The 25,356-nt window shown below is 32.8% G+C and overlaps 2 protein-coding genes across 2 annotated transcripts; one reads left to right on the top strand and one right to left on the bottom strand.

Moving 5' to 3' along the window:
* The first annotated feature begins 1,002 nt into the window (after window positions 1-1,002).
* On the top strand, window positions 1,003-5,801 carry LOC125071031 (insecticyanin-A-like). The gene is made up of 4 exons (XM_047681085.1): window positions 1,003-1,110; window positions 1,805-2,012; window positions 2,597-2,695; window positions 5,584-5,801. The coding sequence occupies exons 1-4, from the start codon at window positions 1,003-1,005 to the stop codon at window positions 5,799-5,801; spliced, it is 633 nt and encodes a 210-aa protein (XP_047537041.1).
* A 7,778-nt stretch (window positions 5,802-13,579) lies between these two features.
* Window positions 13,580-14,581, bottom strand: LOC125071104. Its single transcript, XM_047681195.1, has one exon. It carries the CDS (start codon window positions 14,579-14,581, stop codon window positions 13,580-13,582), a length of 1,002 nt encoding a protein of 333 aa, XP_047537151.1.
* Window positions 14,582-25,356: the final 10,775 nt, after the last annotated feature.

The raw sequence follows: 25,356 nt of genomic DNA, 5'->3' as shown, positions 1-25,356 counted from the left end.
TAAACCTCTTAACGAATTAGATAAATCTGAGACCTGGCGAAGAACACGAATGAATAAACGGAAGCATTTATGGGAGTCCAGTGGAATAGCTCATTCATTGATTAAAACTTGGAGTGTTTGTTTGTTTTGGTCAAAACTTGTAAGCTGATTTAATACACTTCAACGTATCCTAAGGATCTGAAATTTTACTTGTCAGTTCAGTTCCAATGACAATACAAAGCATGACCCGATTCTACACTCAGGAGAGATCCATAGATTGAAGACCTCGAGTAGACCGAGTCGAGTAGTGTGTACACCGGTTTTTATGGGTACGCCACTCCGAGATCCCGGGTTTGATTCCCGGCCGAGTCGATGTAGAAAAAGTTAATTAGTTTTCTATGTTGTCTTGGGTCTGGGTGTATGTGGTACCGTCGTTACTTCTGATTTTCCATAACACAAGTGCTTTAGCTACTTACATTGGGATCAGAGTAATGTATGTGATGTTGTCCAATATTTATTTATTTATTATTTATTTATAGATGTTGGTGCTGTAAGAAATATTAACCCTTCCTTCCATCACCAATGCACCACCAACCTTGGGAACTAAAGCTATGCTATGCTAACCCTTATGCCTGTAGGTATATTGACTCAATCCAAATACTACATATGAATTTTCTATATAACTTCTATATGTCCTAAAAGTATAACTTATCATAATTTGAAAGTTTCATATTAATCAGATTGGCTTCTACGTGACTTTGAAAAAAACAATCACAAAAACCCTTTTCATAATATTTGTGTGATTATACGAAAACAGTTTTAAAAATCTTTTTTTTTCCGTTAAAATTGTTAACCGATGCATAGTTAACAATTCTTACTTACTGTTAGTTACTTTACTTTTTAACTACGGAAGTAAATAATTGACTCCCAAAAAAAACCCGTTATAAAAGTCACAACTTTTTGTGATATCCCTTAGTCAGTTCAAGAACGGTACAGCGTTAGCTGCTGTGACAAGGTTTCAAAATGTTACGTTTTTGTATCGTTTTTATTCTTTGTAATTATCAAATTGAATGTGTTATGCAAAATATTAGTTGTCCAAATGTTAGCCCTAGAGAATTGGATTTAGTTGAGGTAAGACGAACATTTTTTTTTTTATATTTAATAGCCAAAGGGACTGGCAGATGGGCCAGCTGTTAGTAAGTGGTCGCCAATGTCTATAGATGTGCGCCTTTAAGAAAATTTCTCTTCTCTGTGGTGGAAAAGATGAAACACTTTACCTTAAACAAACTAAGTAGATTATTCACGGTTCTTCTTTGTAGAATACTTAAAGAGTTACTTTTTTACAATTATCTAATTTGTATAACGCCAGTTATGTTAATAATCCATAATAGATATAATCAAATATTTTTTGCCACGGAAAACTTTATTGTTTGTATAAGTCTTTTAAGGAAATTTTATTAAGGGCTTTTCGTATGTGTCAGTATAATTGACGTCTTTTTAGAAGCTTACTAGGTGACAAGACTTTGTGGAAGCTTATCTGGGTCGATACTAATCAGGTATTCTGCTGGCAAACAGCATTACTTACTATTGTTGTGTTTTGGTTTGAAGGGTGAGTGAGCCAGTGTAACGACAGGCACAAGGGACATAACATCTTATTTCCCAAGGTTGGTGACCCTTTGGAGATATAAGGAATGGTTAGTATTTCTTACAGCGACAATATCTATGAGTGGTGGTGAACACTTAAAGTCAGGTGGCATATATGCTCGTTCGCCAACCCACAACATAAAAAAAAGGAATTACTAAATAAACATTAAATCTTTTGCAGCTCGATGGCAAGTGGTACCTTACGGCAGTCGCGACAGACCTCAACATGCAAGGCGACTGCGCGATGGTAGTCTTCAACCACAAGAATAACAATGCCACTGATGTCTCTATCAGCTGGGTGGTCAACAATACCGCTACCTACTACAATGGTTCTGTTGCACTTACCGTTGGCAGTAATGGTGGTGATTTACTGTTAGTCACGTATACTGGTAAGTAATGAATAAATACTCCAATTTATAATATAACCTGTAAAAAAATTATTATTTTTTTCGTTAATTTTAAGTTCTCTATTATAAAAATATTCGTTTTTCTCCTGCATCTCTACGTGTTTAGGTCATATTTTTTGTAAAAAGTGATTGATTTTTGTAATCATTCGTTTAAAATACTAATATTATAATGAGGTCAAATTTGTTAGTTTATATGTAGGGGATAATCTCCAAAACTATCCAATAACATATTTTTTTATCATCGACAAAAATAAACATTATTCGTAAACGCTATAGGATATGAATTATATCTATTAAAAAAAAATCTTTATCAATAAATTTGCCGAGCAAAGCCGTTTAATTTAGTACTACCACTAGTGTAAAATATTAAAACAACATTGTTATGGACAAACTATTTTAATATTAAATGTATTTATGAATTAGGTCGGCTTATCCATAATTTTTTTTTGGTACAAATAATTTAACACCTTTCGTTTTATCTCATCCTCTCTCTTTCTATCCACCACAAGTTATATACATTTATCCCTTTCATTCACTGATGAAAACCCAAAAAAAAATGATTACAGATCAGAAATCTGAATCTTATTCAGTATTGGATGTGAACTATGAACACTATGCTTTGATATTTGCCTGCTACGACAATCCCGACGGCAACAGCAGTACATGTAAGTTGTGTTTTAAAATATTGACTCTCACTTTTCAATGTATAATTTAAAATGTGACGTATGTTCGTAAAAATATAAGAGACTTTCGTAATCATTGCGACAAATTATGAAACATACTATTAGTACTAGGAACAAGCATAAGCTAGTTACGAATTTTGCGCAATGTATACGATTTTACAATAGGATCCCAAAAAATCGTTAAGGAACGTTTGTTTTTTAAAGTATATTATAAAACTAATGACTACTCGTATGATAGAATTCAGCCCTTTTCTAGGAGGTGTTTCTTTCTAAACCGGCGGTAGGTTATTTAAATAGTAGAAAATCAATAGGATAATGTAATGCTTCTATTTATACAAAGTGTGTTTAGGAGGCTTATTTATGAATTGGCATTCGTTTTTAATTTTGTTTTAGCTTTTGTTGCTCCAGTTTAATGTTTCATGCGCTCCGTCTTTTGTTTTATAATCGAAGTTCTTCAGTGAATTGCATACGGACACATTTTTGTTCCTATGAAAATCTATAAGTCCGTTGTTTAGTATTGGAATTGTTTTAACCCTCTTGTCTTGGAAAGCGCGTAAAGAACATTTGTCTTGTTTCTTAACCGCCCCTAGATGCTGTCCCTAACTTCCTAGAAACCAAAAAAAAATAATAATGTAAAGAATTAAATTACGCAGTTCTTTGAGATATGCTTTGATTACGTTTTTGATTTTTTAAACGTTGACTTGTGGGTTAACTGTTGTGTGGAGCTACTAAATAAGCTGACTATCCAAATTTTGCGGCCCTAGCTCCGAGCTCATCTGGGAAATCCAGCCTGCGTTAATGGATTTCCGTAGAGTGGACCTGTGTTTGTGCGCACTGTATTACCTACGTATTGGTTATTTGCCGCCAAATAATCCAAGATTCTGAATTTCACAAATTATTTTTTTATGTTTTCATGTTAGCTGCAGTAGTAAGCCAACTTGTTTCTGCATTTTTTTTAAACAATAAATAAATAGTAGGTAATTGAAAAGAACTGCGTGGAACTAATAGTTGCCTCATTTCAATGACATTGAACTCTAAAAGTCATTAATGGAATTCTTCCTTCCTCCTTCCTCTTAAATAAACAATAGAGTTCAATGAAGCAAGTCTCGCTTCAACAGAGGTCACACGCAGACAGACAAAAAAGCGATCTAATCACTTAGCAAACAATTTAGAGACTATAAAAAATATTTAACGCAAATTGCGTTAAATTGTATTTACTTTTGTTATACTATATATTTATCTACACATATAATAAAATGAGAATGTCTGTTTGTAATATTAAAATAACATTTCTTACAACAATTCTGTTTATTCCGGCTAATCTTTGGAACGCCTCAACCGATTTTGACGGGACATTCACTGGCAGATAGCTGATGTAACTTAGGCTACAACAGTAACTTTTTTGTTAAATTCAAACGCGCGCGAAGTCACGGGCACAGCTAGTTAATTTATATAAATGAAGTTAAGAGTAATAATAATAAATGAACGAGGAATGGCCGCGTGACAACAAATTAATTTCAGTCGAAGTTTGCGGGTTCAAAACTAAAAGCACCACTGAATTTCCATGTTCTTTATTTTTGTTTATAATTCGTGTTCGTGTTTGGAGGAAACTTGTATTTGTCGGAAGAAAATATTGCACATCTTTCATCAAAAGCAAGCAAAAGGAGAGTAGGCTTAAGCCTAGGAGTAGGTTATACAGGCTGTTACTTTATGCTCAATGACCAAATTTCAAATAGTCTACCGTTATAGACAAACTCAGCAGTGATAAAGGTATTCATATATTGTTATCACTTCATTAAACTTCAAGGTTACTACTTAACGGAAGATAACGGCACATGAAGTTATAGGACCGCCTTTTGTAACATTTATTATATAATTTTATATAATTATTCTCTGTATTTAACTTTATCCTTATTTTATTTCTGATGCACGGTTAGGTGAAATAGGCCTCCTCATGATAAGTCGCCTCAGCACATAGACATTGTCGCCGCAACAAAAACTAACCAATCTGCCACTGCGCCAGCAACATTGGTAGCTCAGGTTTTATGTTCCTTGTGCCTGTAGTTCTAATTAGTCCGTAGTAGCCTCAGTCACCCTTTAAACTAGAATACGTAGTAATACTGTTTGGTGGGAGAATGTATGACGTGGGTGACTACTCAGATGGAAGTCCATCTGAGTAGTCAGATAAAGTCATAAACATAACATAGTACAAAAAAAAGGCGCTTCCCGATGTCTGTCTGTCCCTATGTATGCTTAAATCTTTAAAATTATACAAGGGATTTTTATGCGGTTTTTTTTTTAAATAGATAGAGTGATTCAATAGGAAGGTATATATATACATGCATCATATAGTACACAAACACTGATAATTTTCGAGGTTTCTAATATGAAGTCGTAAACGAATATTTGTTTGCGCTAAAATTAAGTTAGGGTTAACCCTACGAGATATATCAAAATAATGCAGTACAGTATTGTACACCTTAAGAAGGTCTACAAATAGTATATGTCTATCTCTTAGGGATAGCCCTTAATAAACATTTTTTATTCTTTGCTTTTTACGAGAAATAATGGCTTATTTACTAAGCGATTTTAAACAATTCAGCATGAATCCTTCTTCAATGAAGTTACTTTTAACACATTTTTTGTAGATCAATATGATTTTTACAGCATGTAATTTAAATGCATATCGAAAATATTATCTATAGATTTAAAATGCAGGGACATAGCGGTCTGTATTGTCTAATAACAAAAAAGCTGTAAACGCTTGCATATAAAGACATTCTGTAGTACATTTAGTGTCAGCATTGCACCCGTGCGATGCCGGGGCGGGTCGCTAATTATAAATACAGAATATTTGTATTGTATTTCAGATGAACTATGGAAGCTAACACGCACTCCACATTTAAAGAAAACAGATGCTGCCATGTTGGACCAAATAGTTGGGAACTACAGCCTTCAAAACACGCCATTCTTGATCTTCAATAACACAGAAGACTCTTGTAAACTAAACTCTGGCAACCATTTGAATCCTGCAGCGCTCGTCATGACATCGGCCGCTGCTATTACGTTGTTAAGACGGTTATATTAGTAGTATAGAGAAGATACGTAGTGAAATTAATTATATTGTGTCTATTTGTTTTAAATGTAGGTATTTATTTAAAAGAAGATGAAAAAGGTCTAACGATATACAGCCTTAATCTGGAACTTGGAAGATTTCAGATTCTATGTAGATTTTATTAAACTTTTAAAATACGAAATAAAAAAATATATAAATACATTTATTGTACAATTTTTAGATTGTCCTCAAAAAGTGTTTTTAATAGTGTTAGTAATAAGCGCCATCTATTGTCGTTAATGAGAATCATGTTCCAATAAGTTAGTACAATATTTTCTTATGTCTTCATAGTTTCTGTAGAAAAACATAGATGGCAGTTTTACGCAATAATAATAAAAATTACAATCATACATTGTAATTTTTATTATTACTTTAGAACACGATCTAAATTTAAATCTTTGTCACGCGTATTAAAAATGAAAATAACTTTTCTGATGAATGTATGAGTAAAATTGTAAATACTGTTACTGCTTACAATGAATGCATTACTTTTAGATTAAAATCTACCGAACCTAATTAAAGTTAAATTATAAAAATCCTAACCTAACCTAATCGAAATAACATAAACTATCGAAATTTTTGACGTTTTATTTTGAGTTAAATGACCGTTCACAATATTTCGCCAATTTACACTATGGGAAACAGATTACAATATAACGGTATTTACAATTCTACGGTAATATATATATATATATATATATCATCGTAGAATTGTATATCACCATATATATATATATGTAATACTTACATATTTCTATATAAATTATATACATTAAGAACGAATCTCATGGTTATTTTATAAAAAACATAAGATATTATAATGGATTAAAGAAGTTAAAATAATGTCAATCTTTGCTTTTCCAAGGTTTTATAACATGTTAAGGGTAAGTAATTTCTTTTTATCTCGCTGGAAAAATACGTTTCGCGTTTCCCCCACGTGGAAGTACACCGGAATACCCACTAAAAACCAGTGGTACCCTCTTTGTCTCTTCGGCGGGCGCCACGGGATCGCTTTCGCATGCTACCGTTACGCTCTGACGGTCGGCCCGCCTATGGCTCCAGGGTAAGTAACCTAATCAACCAAAGCCCGGTATTTTTGAAAACCCGCAGTCATATTACCTTTGTAAATAGTCTATTTGACATTTAAATTTTTTCATCCGTAAATACTATTTTTTATACAAAAAAAATATAACATTAAAATAATAAGGGTGAAATTGAAACTCATTAGAAAAACTCTGCATGCATGATCGCCGGAACACTGCTTGTACCCGAGCGCGTCTTGCTCTTACCTCAAGATTGCGAGAAAACCCACCGAAGATCACAGATAAAAGATCTTGAAATGTTCATCATTACTTCGATCCAATCCATGGCTTCGTTTATTTATTATGATTACTCAAAACGCCCCAAACAGTTTACTAGCACGATCCAGACTTAGACTCTCGTTGACTTTTATAGCAGTTTTTACACCCGCGAATACCGACTCGGATTCCGTCTGAACGAAGTTCACCAAATTTATTTTGCAACTCCGTAAACCCATTCAACAATATCCGTCTTTATGACAATTGAATAAGGTTTGTTATTCGGGACTTGTTGTTGCGGGAGTTGAGATTAAATTTGTTTCGTCGACGAGTTGATTACAGTAATGTTCGAAGGTAAAATGTGGGGGGTGTTTTCTTTGGCGGTTTGCGAGCGGATAGACGATATGTGAAGTCGGTAAGCGTTCTAACAAATTAACTCTTCGTATACTAGGTTTAGTTGGAGATAGTTGGCCGCGTCTATAGAGAGATACTTTTATATTTTGTAACTTCTTGGATTGTTACAGTTATACGAAATAAGAATAAAGCGATCATGGGCACATCCTTAAAACAACTGATTGGTGAATAATTTTTTATTTTTTTTTTAATGCATAGGTTAGCGGGCGTGCATATGGGCCACCTGATGGTAAGTGATCACCACCGCCCATAGACAATTGCTCGGTAAGAAATATTCCTAACATCGCCAATGCGCCACCAACCTTGGGAACTAAGATGTTATGTCCCTTGTGCCTGTTGTTACACTGGCTCACTCACCCTTCAAACCGGAACACAACAATACTGAGTACTGATGTTTAGCGGTAGAATATCTTATGAGTGGGTCGTACTTACCCAGACAAACTTACACAAAGTAAAATTTGTTATCTGAAGATTATGATAAGTTATGATCACTACTGCCCACAGACGTTCTTGCGGCAGTAATAATAATAACCGTTTCAGCACCTGATGACAGAATACCACTGCAGATAACATGGTGACAACAAAATTGTAGTGCCATATTAAACTTTTTGTTATAGCAATAACCACACGTTTTTGTATATGGCAATAGAAATGCCAAGAGTTTCATCTACCAATGGAATTATCAGCAACATTTGTGACAAATTCCTCTCCGTGATGAGAGAGGTCTATGCCAATATAGTTTTATATTAAAAAAATAAAATATGAACTTCTTGAAAAGTAGAATCAAGCCTGTAGTTGTTTAAGTGCATTACAAAATTAAACAGCCACTATGCATTAAATTGGAGATGGAACTACTCCCGCGCGGAATATTTTCAGAATTGAAACATTTTTAATGGGTCAGCTCCAGGTAGTTTCTGCTCTCCTAGTACTTGTAAATCAAGAACTTTTGTCATAACTGAGAATTATAAAGTTTCCTCCCCCCCACTATTTGTTACACTAGTCACACAAATTCACTCATGTTAAATTACTTTGTCATTTTATGGCACAGTTTTCGGAAATTTCATCCAAGAGCTACGATGAGCTCTTAAGTATTTATAGAACTTTTTCCTGTACTGTTATATTCGTATATATGTTACTGTAAAAGCTCGAACTACGGTAAATCTTAAGATTTTCCAGTAAAAAGTAAAAATATTTTTAAACGTGTGTGGTGGACTTCTTTTATTTATGGTTGCTAAGCTCAAAGTAGATAAATCGTTATATAATTAAAAAAAAAAGAGCCGAGATGGCCCAGTGGTTAGAACGCATCTTAACCGATGATTTCGGGTTCAAACCCAGGCAGGTACCACTGAAATTTCATGTGCTTAATTTGTGTTTATAATTCATCTCGTGCTCGGCGGTGAAGGAAAACATCGTGAGGAAACCTGCATGGGTCTAATTTCAACGAAATTCAGCCACATGTGTATTCCGCCAACCCGCATTGGAGCAGCGTGGTGGAATATGCTCCAAACCTTCTCCTCAAAGGGAGAGGAGGCCTTTATCCCAGCAGTGGGACATTTACGGGCTGCTTATGTTATGTTTATGTTTTATAATTTAAAAGGACAACTTATTATAATAATCTTAATACTTCGTAACACTATCAAAATAAATAGAAGCACAAATGAGCCACTTGGGCCACATGATCATATCTCAATCTATCTATAGATATTGGCAGAAGTAAATCTACATATATCTGCGTATACAAGTCCGCCGTGTCAAAAATGAGATCTAAGATGCTTTCTTCTTTATGTCTGTATTCTGTAATAACACTTTCTGGGAAATGAAAATAATCGGTAAGTATATTACGAGTATAAGCTGTTAGTTAGGTTCGACTCGATATTAAAAGTAAAGAAACAACCTGTTAATGTTCTAAGCAGGCCTTCTTCTCCTTTGGAGGAGAATGATTGAAGCTCCTTCCTCAAAATCTCCTCCAATGGGGTACAGTGGATACATATGTAGCTGGTTTTATTTATTTTTATCGGACACATGGACCTTTCTATATGGTTTTTTTTCACCATCGAGCACTAAACGAATTATAAACAAATTAAATACACGAAAATTCAGTGTCCAGCCGTAGCAGAGATTAGCTGGAACAAACAGACGGACAAAAATTGTAAAAATTTTTAGTATAAAGTGGTTATTTTAATATCACAAACAGACGTTCCATTTTTATTATATGTATGTGTAGATAAGTCCTGATCAATTGATTAAATTAACTAGAAAAGTAACAATAAAACCGTAAAAATAAAAATGGATAATTTTAAAATAACAACAAAATCTCTATATGTCAAACTTCGTCTTCCTTCAAAATTTTTCAAACTAAACATTCAATTCTTCGATCTCTGTAATGAAAAAAACTCATTTCTATAATGGCTTTTTCTCATCCAATGTTTTGTAAAAGTCCTCATTAGAACTCATCGTTATTCCATCGATAATAAAATACTAAGTTGAGTCATAAGTCAAATTTTTTCATAAACAATTATTGGTTCAAAATATAAAGCAATTAATATTATAGTGTAATATAATAATAAGGAGAATTTGGTGTGACTTTCCGAAAGTCACGCGTCAAGCTGTCAGACGTCTTTTAAATTCATTCGCTTTTTGGCGGGAAGCAGCGCGATATACGGTCAGGCGTATCATTGTAAAACTGTTTTTGTAATAATATTAGCAAACCAGAAATTGATTGAAGTATTTTGTTATTAATTAATTATTGTTTTATATTCATGTAATAAATTTATTAAAAGTAAATTTGTTTTGTTAATAATATAATATTACCATTAGCTTACGATTCCAAGCGTCATTTATTTATTATTTATTTATTAATTTTCGAAACACCATCGGCATATTCACAAAATATTTAAGAAAAAGTAAGAAATACATTCTTGTACGGTGTGATACACCACTACAGGCGTTTACATTTTACACTTCAAATAACAAAACATTACACTCTTACATTAATAAATCTTTAAAATAACAACAAAAATATGAAAGATATGAAGTAACAAAAAGGAAACCAATACAATAATAAATTACTCCAAATTAAAAGAAATAAAAGCAAAAACTAAAAAAATACAAAATCTTGACACAAATTGAGCAAACAGTCTAATTTTTTCTTAAAACTATTGCTGTTATGGCTAAATATATCAATCTCATGAGAAGTGATATTATTGTAACGACTCATATATCGGATAATAGGCGAAAACTTTCCTACATTTGTACGGAATCTAGGAATAGCGAAGGTGTTTTGTATTGGGTGACGCGGAATCGTTCTTGGGACATTTATATAGATTTGTGAAAGTAATTTTTGCGAGTCTATTGAACCATGGATTAATTTATGCAGAAACATTAAGTCATGATTGCATCTACGTTTCTCCAATGTGGCAAGTTTGAAGTGTTTCAGTCGTGTATTATAGTCTGCGCGATATGGACAGCTTCTATCTTTATATGCCAAAAACTTTGTAAATCCTTTTTGAATTCTTTCAAGGCGATTAATGTGAATTTTATAAGTTGGATTCCATGCAGGTGAAGCATATTCAATAATACTACGGCTTAGTGAAAAATATAAAGTTAGAATGGCATTTACGTTTTTAAAATCATGACATGTTCTTTTAATAAATCCTATCATTTTCAAGCATTTTTTTACGATTGTATCTATGTGATCTTTTAATTGAATTCTTTTATCTATAATTACACCTAAATCTCGTAACTTTTCAACTTCGGATATTAATTGATTATCTATGTAGTAAGTTGATGGTATGAAGTTTTTCTTTTTTTTACTAAATTTGATATGCTGACATTTATTAATATTTAGTACCATTTTATTATGAATACACCAAGTTTGCACAGCACTCAAATCTTGCTGCAGTAGTACTGTATCATTAACAGTTTCAATAGGCCTATACAGCTTTAGATCATCAGCAAATATTAAACACTCACTGTGATTTATGTAGTCCGTAATGTCATTTATAAAAAACAGAAATAGTATAGGACCAAGATGGGAACCTTGCGGAACGCCCGAATATGCAGTATAAGTCTGTGAATTATAACCTTTGACTACTACTTGTTGCAGTCTGTCTTTTAAGTAAGATTCTAACCATCGCAGTAGCTCCCCGTGAATTCCATAATATTTTAGCTTGCGTAACAAAATTAAGTGATCAACTTTGTCAAAAGCGTTAGTAAAGTCTGTGTAGATGGAGTCTACCTGAATACCGCTATCAACGCAATTGGAGATATCTGTAACATAACTTACAAGATTGCTAATAGTAGACTTATTTTTACAGAAACCGTGTTGTTTTGTTGAGATAACTTTTGAGCTATATTTTGATAATGATTGACAAATAATGAATTCAAATACTTTAGCAAAATGATTTAGTATGGATATCGGTCTGTAATTATCGACTAAGTCTTTATCACCTTTTTTATAAATAGGAATAACATTAGCTATTTTCCATATTGACGGAAATACCCCGGTCTTAAACGAAGTTTCAAAAATTAATTTTAGTGGCAAAGTTAGATTGTTGTGAGTTTTTTTAATGAATATGGAAGGTATTCCATCAGGGCCAGCTCCTTTACAAGGATCAATTGATTTTAAAATTTTATGAATGGAACGTTCACTAAAGTATACAGAGCTTAGAGAAAATTGGGGATATGTATTATGTGAAGAAAATATGTTGGTATTTTTGATAGTCTTATCTTGAGTAAAAATTGATTCAAATTTTAATTTAAAAAGATTGCATATTTCTTCGCCAGTTTTAGCAATATTTTTGCATTCAGACTTCCTCATTTCTTTTGGAATATTAGAAGAGCTCCCACGAGTAGTTTTAATAAAAGACCAAAATTTTTTCGGATTTTTAGTAACGGTTCCCTCAACACCTTCCCTATAACTAGTATAACAACTACTTGATACTCTTGTAATACGGGAATTTAACATTTGGAGTTGTAAAGCGTCTCTAGGATTACCATACTTTTTATATTTTAATCTAGTTTTCTCTTTTTCGGCTATAATCTTCAATAAAGCTAAGGAGTACCAAGCAGGATATTTTCGATTTCTAAGTTTAGTTTTAGGTACATTATTATTGATAATTAATTTTAATACATTGTAAAAAATAGACACCATATCATCCACATTGTCGGCAGCTGATCGAAATTCCGATTCCCAATTAATAGCTTTGAGTTTCGCATTTACAAGCTCATAGTTAGCTTTTTTAAAATTATGAGTAGCAAAAGGTTTTTCAGTTAACATACAAGGTTCGAAAAATTTTAAATTAATTTCCAAAGGTGGATGGTGCGGGTCAACCCTAGTTAGTATGTGTGGGCTATTATTAACCGTAATACCTGGAAAATTTCCGAAAACTAAGTCTAGAGTTCTGTTATTGCTATTTTTAACATTATTGTATTGTAAAAAATTATTTAATGCCATGAAATCTTCTAAAATATATCCTAAATTTTTGGTATTATTGTCAGGTAAATAATCTCGTCTAGGACCAGGTTTCCAGTCTATGAAACCCAAATTAAAATCACCGATAATTATAGTGTCACATAAGTTGCTATCCATAACACCATTTATGTTATTGAAGATATTATCCAGTACGTTAGACGCTACTGGTGGAGATAAGTACACTACACAAAACAAAATATTTTTGGTTATACCACTTTCACTTAAACGAACAGAAATCCATTAATCTTCATTGTCACTCTCAAGATGTTTTACTCGTTTGGAGTGCAGACTATTGGATACTGCAAATAAGACGCCGCCACCCTTTCTTTCTTTTAATGAAGTCGTGCATCGATCTCTCCTGTATATCGTATAATTATTATTCAATATTTCATTGTCATCTATTGAGTCATCCAGCCAAGTTTCAGTTGCAGCTATAATATCGTGATTGTTATTCAAAGATGCAAGTCTTAATTCCTGTAATTTGGTTTTTAAACCGCGGACATTTTGATAGTATACATTGAATTTACATATAATGATATACGGACTTATATCCCATATTGGAAAATTTAAATTTTTCCTAATGCTTCAATGTGACGTATCTGTTTAGCTGGAGATGTATCATTTTTACGAATAAATATGCGTCCGTTTCTAATCCACACGTATGCAATGCCCTTTTCACGAGCTGTTTGTCTTGTTCGGGCGTATAAATATTTACTGTGAGGAGATAGATGTTCAGAAACGTAGATAGGTGTTTTCTTTGTGCCGAAACCAAGATGACCGCTATGTAATTTATTTTCCTTGTTTGATTTATTAAACTTAGAAACAGCGGCTAGTACCTCGTCTCTGGCTCTGGTGGAAGTAAGCTTTACGATTATGGACCGAGGCTTGTTACTTGTTTCATCCATTTTTTTCACTCTTACACAGTGTACTAAATCCGTGTCTTTTAAAGGAGCGGAGACGGTAGAAGCTAGCTGCTTTACTATTGAAACTAAATTTTCAGTTTTATTTTCGGGAACACCGTTGACTTCAATGTTATTTTCTCGGGAATGTTGTTCCAATAATGTAACCCGATTAGATAGGTCGAAAATAGTATCGGATAGTCTCTTGTTATCCTGAGACAATTCTATCACCCTACTCTCACATGTTTTCAGATCTACCTTAACTTTATCATAGTCTGCGCTAATGAATTCAATCGTAGATTTTAATTCTTTTAATGTAATTAGCTCGTTTTTTATTAAATCGAACTCTTTTGAAAAGTAAATAGATACAGCATTTTGAACAGCTTCGGCAACTGCACTTTGAATTTCTTTTCTAAGTAAAGGCATTAATTTGTCGGTCGAGGAAGGTGAAAGCATTAAACTTAGATCCTCTGTTGCAATTTCCGAGTTGATAGATTTCGAGTTTATTTTTCGCGTAGTTATATTATTACATACGTTGTCTTCATATGAAGATTGAGATGATTTTATAGGGGTTATGTTATCCGCTTTCGGTGGTTTATTCCCACATTTTTGACACTTCCATTGTTTCTTTTTGTCAGACTCCATATGCGTAAAAGATTTCTCAGACATTTTTGAACATGTAATATCAAAAATTTGAGAACATAATATGCAGCGTAAAAATCTACCATCTTTAATGCTTTTCTGACAACCTGTACAAGTTTTAGTAGAAGATGCCATTTCACGATGTTTTAATGTGGTCAAAAAGTTATTTTGTATAATATAACTAAGTACTATAAAATTAAATAATTTCTTGTAATCCAATTAGAATAACATAAACCAAGCTGTGCAATACAAACGTACAACAAAAAGCGTACAGCGCTTTTGCATTACAGCCAATTGTTAGACTGACACAGTATCCAACAGTGCAGCGCTTCAAAGTTGTAAGACACGGTTCGGCTTAGGAATGTTAGTTTTATAATACATCAAGCGTTGACAGTACTTGCATTCATAGCTTTAGTGTTAGATCCAATAACGGGGAAGTGCTGAAGCGCCACAATTACGCAGCGCGCTTCGATGCGTTGTTTATTGCGTAGGTCAGAAATTTGTCAGTTAATGGTTTAATTATAATTTGTTTACCTTGATTTCTTAAGAAGGACTTGTAGTTTTGTAGGATATTTTACATAATTAGGATGCACTTTCTTCGGGAAAAAAACTGATGTAACAATTAAAACTTTTAGTTAACTTTATACCACTTAATATCAATAAAACTACGGAGCGTAATGTAATGTGCACGGGCGTCGCGTCGAGAATTATGAATCGTCATGAAGCCATTAAAAAGCATGCTTGTTAAAGTTAAGACCGCCAACGGAATATACATGCTAGTAACAAGTAGGTTTTAATTATGTTCGTAAATATAACAAAGCAAATCCGTACAGATGCACTCAGAGCGCACACCTTTCTACCCGCATCCGAGCTAATACGCTTGGAAATCAAACATTTAATGAAATTTATGGGTGAACGAAATGAGCATACTAATTACATAAAATGTTTTAACATACGTTACTTAGTAGTTAATGTTCAATAATGCCCAATAATGCATAATAATGGCTGAGTGGTTAGAACGCGTGCATCTTAACCGATGATTTCGGGTTCAACCCAGGCAAGCACCAATTTTCATGTGATTAATTTATCTCGTGCTCGGCGGTGAAGGTAAACATCGTGAGAAAACCTGCATGTGTCTAATTTCAACGAAATTCTGCCACATGTGTATTCCGCCAACCCGCATTGGAGCAGCGTGGTGGAATATGCTCCAAACCTTCTCCTCAAAGGGAGAAGAGGCCTTTAACCCAGCATTGGGAAAATTTACAGGCTGCTAATGATGTATTTATTACATAATTTGGTTTTGATTGAGCACCAAGCTTTGTACTTTTTCTGTTTTTAGATATTTACTTTGTATTTAATATAACTGTATCTATTTCACTTTAGGAAAATATGCACCGTGAAAATGTGAAAAGTGAAAATCTTTTTATCGTCTGCATTGGAGCAGCGTGGTGGAATACGCTCCAAACCTTCTCCTCAAAGGGAGATTAGGCCTTATCCCAGCAGTGGGAAATTTACAGGCTGTTAATGTATGTTAATGTAAGCTAGCTCCATGCCAAATTTCATCAAATATGATTCAACGGTTTGATCATAAAAGAGCAATAAACAGACAGACAGAGTTACTTTCACATTTATAATATTAATATAGATAATCAATAAATAAAAAAAAAGATTTTTAGAACAATAAATATTGTCTTGAATGACATGAATTTAAATCAATTATGGTAAGTTTAAAAACTTAAATTTTTAAGTCAACGAAAAAACGAATTACATTTTCATTATTATATTTGCTCTCTCTCGAATATTCCGAGCATAATTAGTTTGTTCTAAGAGAGTCCGATAATTAATGCGTCCTAACTAGTCGGCACCTTTTGTAGTCTACGAAAAACGACCTACAATGTTACTTAATGTTAGCTAGTGAAGTGAAGAATACAATTACGGTCGCAGTGTTTACTTCTGAGACAATGGTAAGAATCATTTTGATATTCCTTCCTCTAGTTAGAGGTAAAACAAAGTATCAAGACTAGTCCAAAGTAAGTTCGCTTGTTCTAGGATTTCGTATTTAGAATATCTTTGTGTCATATGTATCAAAGTCGTTAATTTTATAATAATGTTTACAAATAATAATTTTATATATTGTATCGACTTATCCTCTTTATTATTTCGATTTAATTTTTTTTTTTTAATATTTCACTAATACATCAAGTACTTTACTTTTTAACATTTGTAAAATTTACATTCCGAACAGATGGTAGTTTTAATATAATTTGATCGTGTAAAAAAAATTATTCATAAATATGCTCACAAGAGCCTACTTGAACTATACTTTGATTTTTATTCTTCAAATGTAATGTAATATTTATAATTATATACTAATTTTATTATAAATGTTACCCGGGCAACTCTACCGCTTTGCTGGGTAAAAAAAGGGGGAAGGATCAACGGAATTCTAAATATAAATATTCAATAACCGTCAAAGAAACGCGTCGTTTCGTCATAATAGTTAAGTAGTTTTCATATGATAAAAAAAGCAAAAAAATAATAATTATTAGATGAACTGATTTCAGTGTTTCCAGATTTTACATTATGTACATACCTCGTTATAACATTACGTATAACAGTTTAGATCACAGGCAGGACTCCTAATGGGATCTAGCTGATCCTATTAGGAGTTTTAGTTGTTGGGAATTTAGCAAATATGATTTTTGAAGTTTCAGACAACGTGTAAAGTTATTTTAGTACCATATACTATATACAGCCATCACTCGTGTCGTCTTTTACAAGTCTGTGAAGTTTTCTCAAAAATATTGTTGTCTTAATACAAGAGGAGGTAAAAACAGTAAAAATGAGGGGATCAACGCCCTTTCTTGTGACGTTCTTTTGAAATGGTGTATTGAGATAATCAATTTAGTTATCTATACATATAACAAAATTGGAGTGTCTGTTTGTAATATTAAAATAACCCATTTTTACTAAATGCATATGTATGTATACACGGTACATATATGACAATAACATTTTTTACAATTTTTGTCGGTCTGTCTGTCTGTTTGTTCCGGCTGATCTCTGGAACGGCTGAACGTATTTCGACGGAACTTTCACTGGCAGATAGCGAATGTAATAAAGAGTAACATAGGCTTCTTTTATTTTAGAATTATATATAGAATAAAAATAAAATCACGCTACAATATCCAAATAATTTAAATTCAAACATAAGAATCGAGCAAGTGATCACTTGCTCTATCCAGCCGTGAAGTAATACGTCTTCCTCGATGTTTTTATTCCATGCGTTTGTTCAAATATTTGACAGATTTTTCATTTCGATAAGAATCAATAATGTTTATGCCAATAATATAAAATTTAAAAAAAAGGAGAAGAGAAAATTAAATAGTAATAAAATTCGAGGCCATTAAAAATTTCTTACCGTATTATTTCACCCTTAGGGGTTGATTTTTGTTTTCAAATTTAATTGAAACCCAACGGGAAGTATACCCTTTCAAACAAAATAATCCAAATCAGTTAATAATGGCGGAGTTCTGAAGTAACAAATATAAAAATAGAAACGAATCGATAAACTTTTTTTTTAGAAGTCGTTAAATAAAATCATAGACGAATAATAGAGGTTAGTGGTATGAGTTTAAGTTTCTTATAAAATCAAAGAAAACGTATACGTACTTAACCAAATCTTTAAATTAAAAAATGGCTACTGTGCTTTTTGCCTAGATGTTATTAAGATAGAATATTAATTCGATTCATAGTTTATGGTTTAATCAGGGTAAGTAAAATTAGCGCTCTGAAAGCAAATTTTACGACTTCAATAGAGAACCCTATTAATTATTTATGAGTTCGCAAGTAATTAATTTTATATATTAATTTATTTTATATCAAAATCTTTGGGAAGACTTCCGTTAATTGTGGTGAAAACTGAATTAAAATCTATTGTTTGGTTTGGAAGGAATAAGGCGTCTCCTTTGACGACCTCCGTGGTCGAGGAGTGTGTACGCCGGTTTTCATGGGTTCGCCAATCCGAGTTCTCGGGTTCGATTCCCGGCCGCGTCGATGTTGAAAAAGTTCATAAGTTTTCTATATTGTTTTGGGTCTGGATGTTTGTGGTACCGTCGTTACTTCTAATTTTCCATAACATAAGTGCTTTAGCTACTTACATTGGGATCAGAGTAATGTATGTGATGTTGTCCAATATTTACAATACTCTTAGGTACGTGTAAAAATATCTAATACTAGTTCACACAGAGTTCTACCATTTACAGTAATACTAAATTTTAAAATATATTAACATTCTTTAAAGATTGTATAAAAGTGTGTCATGACGTCATGTTTTTAAATATTTATTTTGAAAACCTTATAAGCATATTAAAGTGTACAGTCTTTCAATTTGTTATTTGACTGAAATATAATAAGTTATTATACTGTAGCTCTAGTTTCCTTTAACGTCGAAGAAAAAGTATATATTCGTGTATTCTTGGTGGTAGGGCTTTGTTGCAAGCCCTTCTGGGTCCTACCCAGAAGGTGGTGGTGCCTAACCACCCACTCATTCGATATTCTACCACTATGTAGTAGAATATGTTAAGGTTTGAATGGTGAGTTAGCTGGTGTAACTACAGATAAAAAGGACATAACATTTTAGTTCCCAAGGTTGATGACGCTTTAAGGAAAGGTTAAAATTTCGGTGGCAATGTAAGGAATGCTTAAAATATGTCTATGGGCAAAGCGACATACCATCAGGTGGCCTATTTGTCAGTCCACATACATGCGCAAAAAAAAGAAAGTTTAATGTCTCACGTGTGACAAACATGGGCATTCTTTTAGAAAAATCAACTTAAGCTGAGAACATGGAAATAAAAATGGGCGTAACGTTTAAAGTTCATAAAAGAGCAGAGAGAATAAGGTCAACGATAAAAGTATGAGGTATAAGTAAGGCAAATGAAATAGCGATAGATTTGATACGGGATGTAAGAGAGAATAGACAAATGGAATTTGATACCATAAAAAGAAAAGAAAAAAACAAGAAGTGCATACAATTTGGACATGAAGAGTAATTAATAGGACGGAAGCAAACTAAATTCGGCAACCACTACACAAAAAATGCTCATCACTAAAATGGGATATCCGAACAAATACCCATTAAAACCCCTGCGATGGCCTTCCTCGGCACAGATTGGATTAGCTGCGTTTCAAAATTACATATCCGTAGGCTCTCCAGTGCGGTGCTGCGGTCGTGGTTCAGCGGAGTCCTCCTCATAGGGCGATATATCTATACGAAGTCGAAAAAATATTCGCCTTGTATACAATTACAAATAGTTAGTGAGTTGTTTTTCTATTAAGGAAGCTAATTTTAATTAAGCTTTCGTAAAAACGAATAAAAAGAGGACGGGTTTATTGTATTGATGATATCCGTCTAGATATGACCGTCTGGTACATACCGTAGTACACCTTTACAAAGGCGAACGTACCAATAAGAGATTTTCATTAGGAGATGCACTCTCGGCTTCGTACACACTACTCCTACAAATTGTTCTCGTTATCGTAGAAATGTTATATATTGAATCAAATAAACTTATGGAATTTTGGGACTTTATGACATGGCGAGTTTATTACAATAGTAATCCTTATTAGGGAAATATATATATGTTTTAAATATTAAATCACAGAACCTTAAAAAATACTCAATCCAATTCGAGAGAACTCAAATTATCAAGGTTTGCCAGAACTTGGTTTTGCTAATGGAGTGCATCCCAAAAATTCATAATATCATAAAATATTTGAGCCATTGATTTCATTGACAATAAGCTCGTTATATATAGTATTTATATTATTATGTCAATAGGTCGATGCTTAATGATGGGCACCGAATTTTTCCGAAATTTAATATCGAGCATTTGTCGATAAATTAAATGTATCATTAAGAAATTTTATAGTAATAGTTAATTTCAACAATATATGAAGGAATGTTGACAAGACGTATTCGCTTTCGTGACGTTTAGGAATTTTGATTTGTAATGCAATGTTAATGGGTTTATGTTTAATCAGTGTCGTGTTTAATTTAAATATCCGCAACATTTCCACGGCTGTGGAGAGATGCGTAAAATGTTAGAAGTAGCTAATTGAGACAGCGTTCTCAATAGTTTGTGGTAATTACATTTTTTCGTGTAATAATTTTTGGAGTGAAGTTCACTCCAATAAAATAGTACTTTTCATGTAAATTAATGCGAATGTGTTTCTTTTGAATTCTACCTACAAAAATTAATCGATTTGGACTTGGAGATCCTGAAAATAGCGTGATAACACAAATAAACTCTTCATATTTATATTGAACTAATGTGTTATATATGTTGTATGTCTTAAGCGCGCATCCACACCTGATGTAAAGTCAGCCTTAGGCTGTCAGGAGCGTTATGCAGTTTACTGCTAATCCATACATATTTCCATTTTAGTTCAGATTGAACTGAAAATACGCTATAACGTTGCGAACGCTGACTAGCCAATTAGAAGCCACATATCAGAACTTCTCGTCGGTCAGCCAGTCAGCTTACGCATAGTGCGTACGAAAAATGCAGTTTATTTCTACATTCACACTAGGGCTGAAAGTAAGTCTTCTTAAAATCTGCGTTAGGTATGATCGTTCGCTTAGTCTGCATGATTCAGAAATAAATATTACTGTAAGTTGATATTGCTAAAAATACGAACGAAAAATTGGGATTAGATTTTGGTATTAGTTCATAAAATATAAATGCGTTTAGTTTCCGATGCTACCTGTAGTAAGGGCGTACAGCGACGTGTTTTGTATTTTTTTCAGCCACTGTTCACGTTCGCTCAGCAAACACGTGGGCAAGAAAAAAGGATTAAATCGATCCAATTTGGCCTGATACTGGAGCTTGTGCATTTACTCGTACATTTTCGATGGTGTTTCATGCACGGCTGACGTCATGGAAACACGCTTGTTCGCACTGTACTGAGCCCAGTCCGGGCGGATTTTCGATTTAAAAAATTTCGTTAATAAAACTTTTTTGAATACTTCTTGCTTTCTTGTTCCGTATTTGAATTCTGTTTTAGCAAAACTTTACAAATCCAATACCTTTCTGTCCAAATCCTTTCTGCATAGTATACTTTTTTTTTAATCTTATTTAAAATATATGTATAAATAAGGCCATTGACTATTAATAGTATTTTAAACGAGACGGTTTCCGAATGGGTTCAATTTATACAAAGTCCTAAAAAAACTCGGAAAGGAACTTCAGAGATTTTGTTAAAAATCTTGTATTTCGCTTATATATTTGTGTACAAAGTGTGAAGTTAGTATTGGTTGATTTTCATGCATGTATACAAAGGCAGTTAATAAAATATTTTTGTCGGTTGTTCTCGGGAGAATCTTCATTGCGAAGAATCTTTGATAGTTCATGGTACAGCCTTGTGCTGTCAATAATGTATTGAATTTAATTGATTTTAGCACTATACGTTTTATTTTGAAAAAGCAAGCCTGATGCTACCGCCATAACATGTGGATTTAAAAAAAAATCGTGTATTTTTTGTACGTAGTTACATTTCTTTGCTGAATTTTAATTGTGATTTTTTTAATAATTTTATAGAGTTCATGTCGGATGCGACACGGAAATCCTATGTTTTTTTTTTTTTATTTCAGTCGAAACATGACGTTGGCTATTCAAAGGGAAATCAATGCGTACGAATAGTTTTTGTATTCAATGGTCGGGATGCGTAGGTCTTTTTTTTGTGACGCTTGACCAGTTGGAATATATCATGTCGCTATGGTCTTTTTGCGAAGAGTTATGTCAAAATATAAATAACAGAATATATATTAAATATAACTTATAAAAAATAAAAAAAATAATTATCGTGAACAAGACATTCGTAGATAATGTCGAAATATCGAGTTCCACCAAATAAAAATAAAAAACACGGTAAATATCCCGTTTTAAATAATGGTAGTAATAAAAAAAACCATGTTAATTTAAAATCTTATATTAAAAAAATATCTTTTTTTTTTTAATCTTAACAAACAATAACGCTGCACGTTATGCTTTTTCATTGTTCGTATACGATTAAATATGTTGTCTCTAGTTTTTGGAACGAAGTTCTTTTACGCGCCTTATAGTACTAAACCAGCTGATATCAGCACGTAAAAAAAAGTGTCATGTTCGCTCTCTTTTATTTCATTTGCAATTATTTTTTTGTTATTGTTTTAATTCACACGGGATTATTAATACATTTTTTTTTCATTGTGTCTATTATTTAATTTATAATATATAGCGAAATCTACTTCCTACCACCACCACCACCCTGGTGTCCCACGACAGTTCTTCTATTTTTAAATTAACTATTTACCGAAAACATATTTTAAACATAACTATGAGTACGAAGGGAACGAATTGAATGCTTATAAACTAGTATTTTAAGAATGGGACAGAAGATAATTTCACATAATCAGTTTATTCCAACTAAAGGGAAATATGTGGTATTTGTTTCAACTACAAGTACAAGGTGTAGTATCATTATCAGAACTTAATAAATCACCGCACAGAACACAGAATTTTATAAATGTTAAGACATTCATTGATCGAGAAAATTTATTTCAATTAACCAAAATCACATATAATTTACATATATATGTGTCACTCATTGTAAAAGTGGTGTAACTCCAGATTTAAAAAAAATGTATTTTTTTGTTGGATTAAATCTCATTTATTAATACCTGTCACTATAAAAGTCAAACAACTCCATAGTATCTACCATAGTGCAATAGATGGCGCTACTTGTTTTTATAGGGAACAATGGCGGCAAAATATTCATTACAAAAGTGAAGTAAATCACATGTCACTTTAATAGTGAAGTAAGTACGTTGATTCACTTCTACTGTAACACGTTATATCGAAAAAATATTCAAAAAAATTGTTTTGGTTGCTTATCATGATGAATACAGATGATTTTGATGATTCTGGGTCTGAATATCAGCCCAATTCCGAAGAAAGTAATTCCGAATCTGGTAAGTTTTAATTCATTGTTTTTCTACCCACAAAAAATTGTTGACTTTAATTTCTTTTTTCCTGTTCCATTATTTTGTTTTCTGATTTTATTAGTGTATTGCGTGACATGTCTAAACTAAACTTTTGTATTTCACACTTGTTTTAGATACAAATATAGACAATAATGATAATTTTAATAAAGAAAAAACCCAACCAAATCTTCAACTTGAACCTGGGCCATCTAGATCTAGGAAAAGGTCACTTAACATAGAAAATTGGGCAGTTAATAAAAGAAAGATGCTACGTAACAGTGGAAAACATTATTTGACAAAAACCGGTGTAAGAATAAATGAAAAGAAGTTCGAAAATGTTGACTGCGGGTGTCCTAAAAAATGTTCTACACTATTTACCGTAAATGAAAGGCAAAATATATTTGACTCATTTTGGAATTTAAAAGATTTTACTTTGCAAAATTCGTATCTATATGCATTGATTCAGAAAACTACAGTAAACAGAAAACGCCCAAAAGATCAATCACGTGCAGGGAAAAATGTGACCTTTCTGTATTTTTTAAAGTCTAGTAACAAAACACAGTTAGTGTGTAAGAAATATTTCCTAAAAACGTTTCAAATTAGTGATGGGAGGTTGTATCGCTGTATTTCGAAAGATGATGTCTCTCAATGTAAGGATAAGCGTGGTACAACTAGTTCGCGAAAACTTGATGATTCCGATATCGTTGCCCATATTCAAAGTTTTCCTGCTTATCAAAGCCATTATACACGAAAAAATAATCCCAACAGAAAATATTTAAATCCTGGACTAACTATACGTAAGATGTATGATCTTTATAAAGAAAAATGTCAGACTGAAATGATTGAACCTAAGAAATTAAAATATTATATGAAAATATTTAACACCAAGTTTAATCTCCATTTTAAAACACCGCGACAAGACACATGCAAGACTTGTGACGACTTAAATTTGAAAATACAAGGAACCGATGATGAAAATATTAAGAAACAGCTTAAGGTTCAAATAGAACTTCATCAACGAAAAGCAGAATCAGCTAGAGAAAACCTTCAGATAGATTCTAAAAAAGTTGATGAAGCATACATTCTTACTTTTGATCTACAGAAAGCTTTAGCCTACCCGAAATTAAGTACCTTAGTAGCATACTATAAAAGAAATCTTTATTTATACAATTTTGGAATACATTGTTTTAATAATAATACAGCATACATGAATGTCTGGGATGAAGTTGAAGGTGGGAGAGGTTCTCAAGATATTGCTGTATGTCTGACTAAACATTTAAAAAGTCATGCGGCACTACATAAGCACGTTATAATGTATTCAGATTCTTGTACAGGACAAAATAGGAACATCAAGACAACCCTTTCTCTTTTAAAACTTGTACAAGATTCTGATACTAATATTGACACGATAGACCACAAGTTTTTGGTTTCAGGACATTCATACCTTCCCAATGACGGAGAATTTGGAATAATAGAAAGTGCTAGCCGCCGTTATGGACAAATTTATGGCCCAAACCAGTGGATCGAAATAATAAAAACAGCAAAACGCAAGGAACCTTACTTTGTTGTTACAGAAATGAAAAATCCTGGATTTTTAAGCACTGCTGCCCTAGAAAAAGCTATTACTAATAGAAAAAAAACAACTTGTGGCTACAAGTTCAACTGGCTTAATATTAGATGGCTAAGATTTGAAAAAAATAATCCTTTAGAGTTTCAATTTAAAGAAACATTGAATCCCGACATCCCCTTTTATAAAGTGAATTTGCATAAAAATAAA

This window comes from Vanessa atalanta, chromosome 18 (assembly GCF_905147765.1).
Source record: "Vanessa atalanta chromosome 18, ilVanAtal1.2, whole genome shotgun sequence".
Lineage (NCBI taxonomy): Eukaryota > Metazoa > Arthropoda > Insecta > Lepidoptera > Nymphalidae > Vanessa > Vanessa atalanta.
The sequence above is the reverse complement of the archived record's forward strand: the minus strand, read 5'-3'. Positions and strand labels throughout refer to the sequence as shown.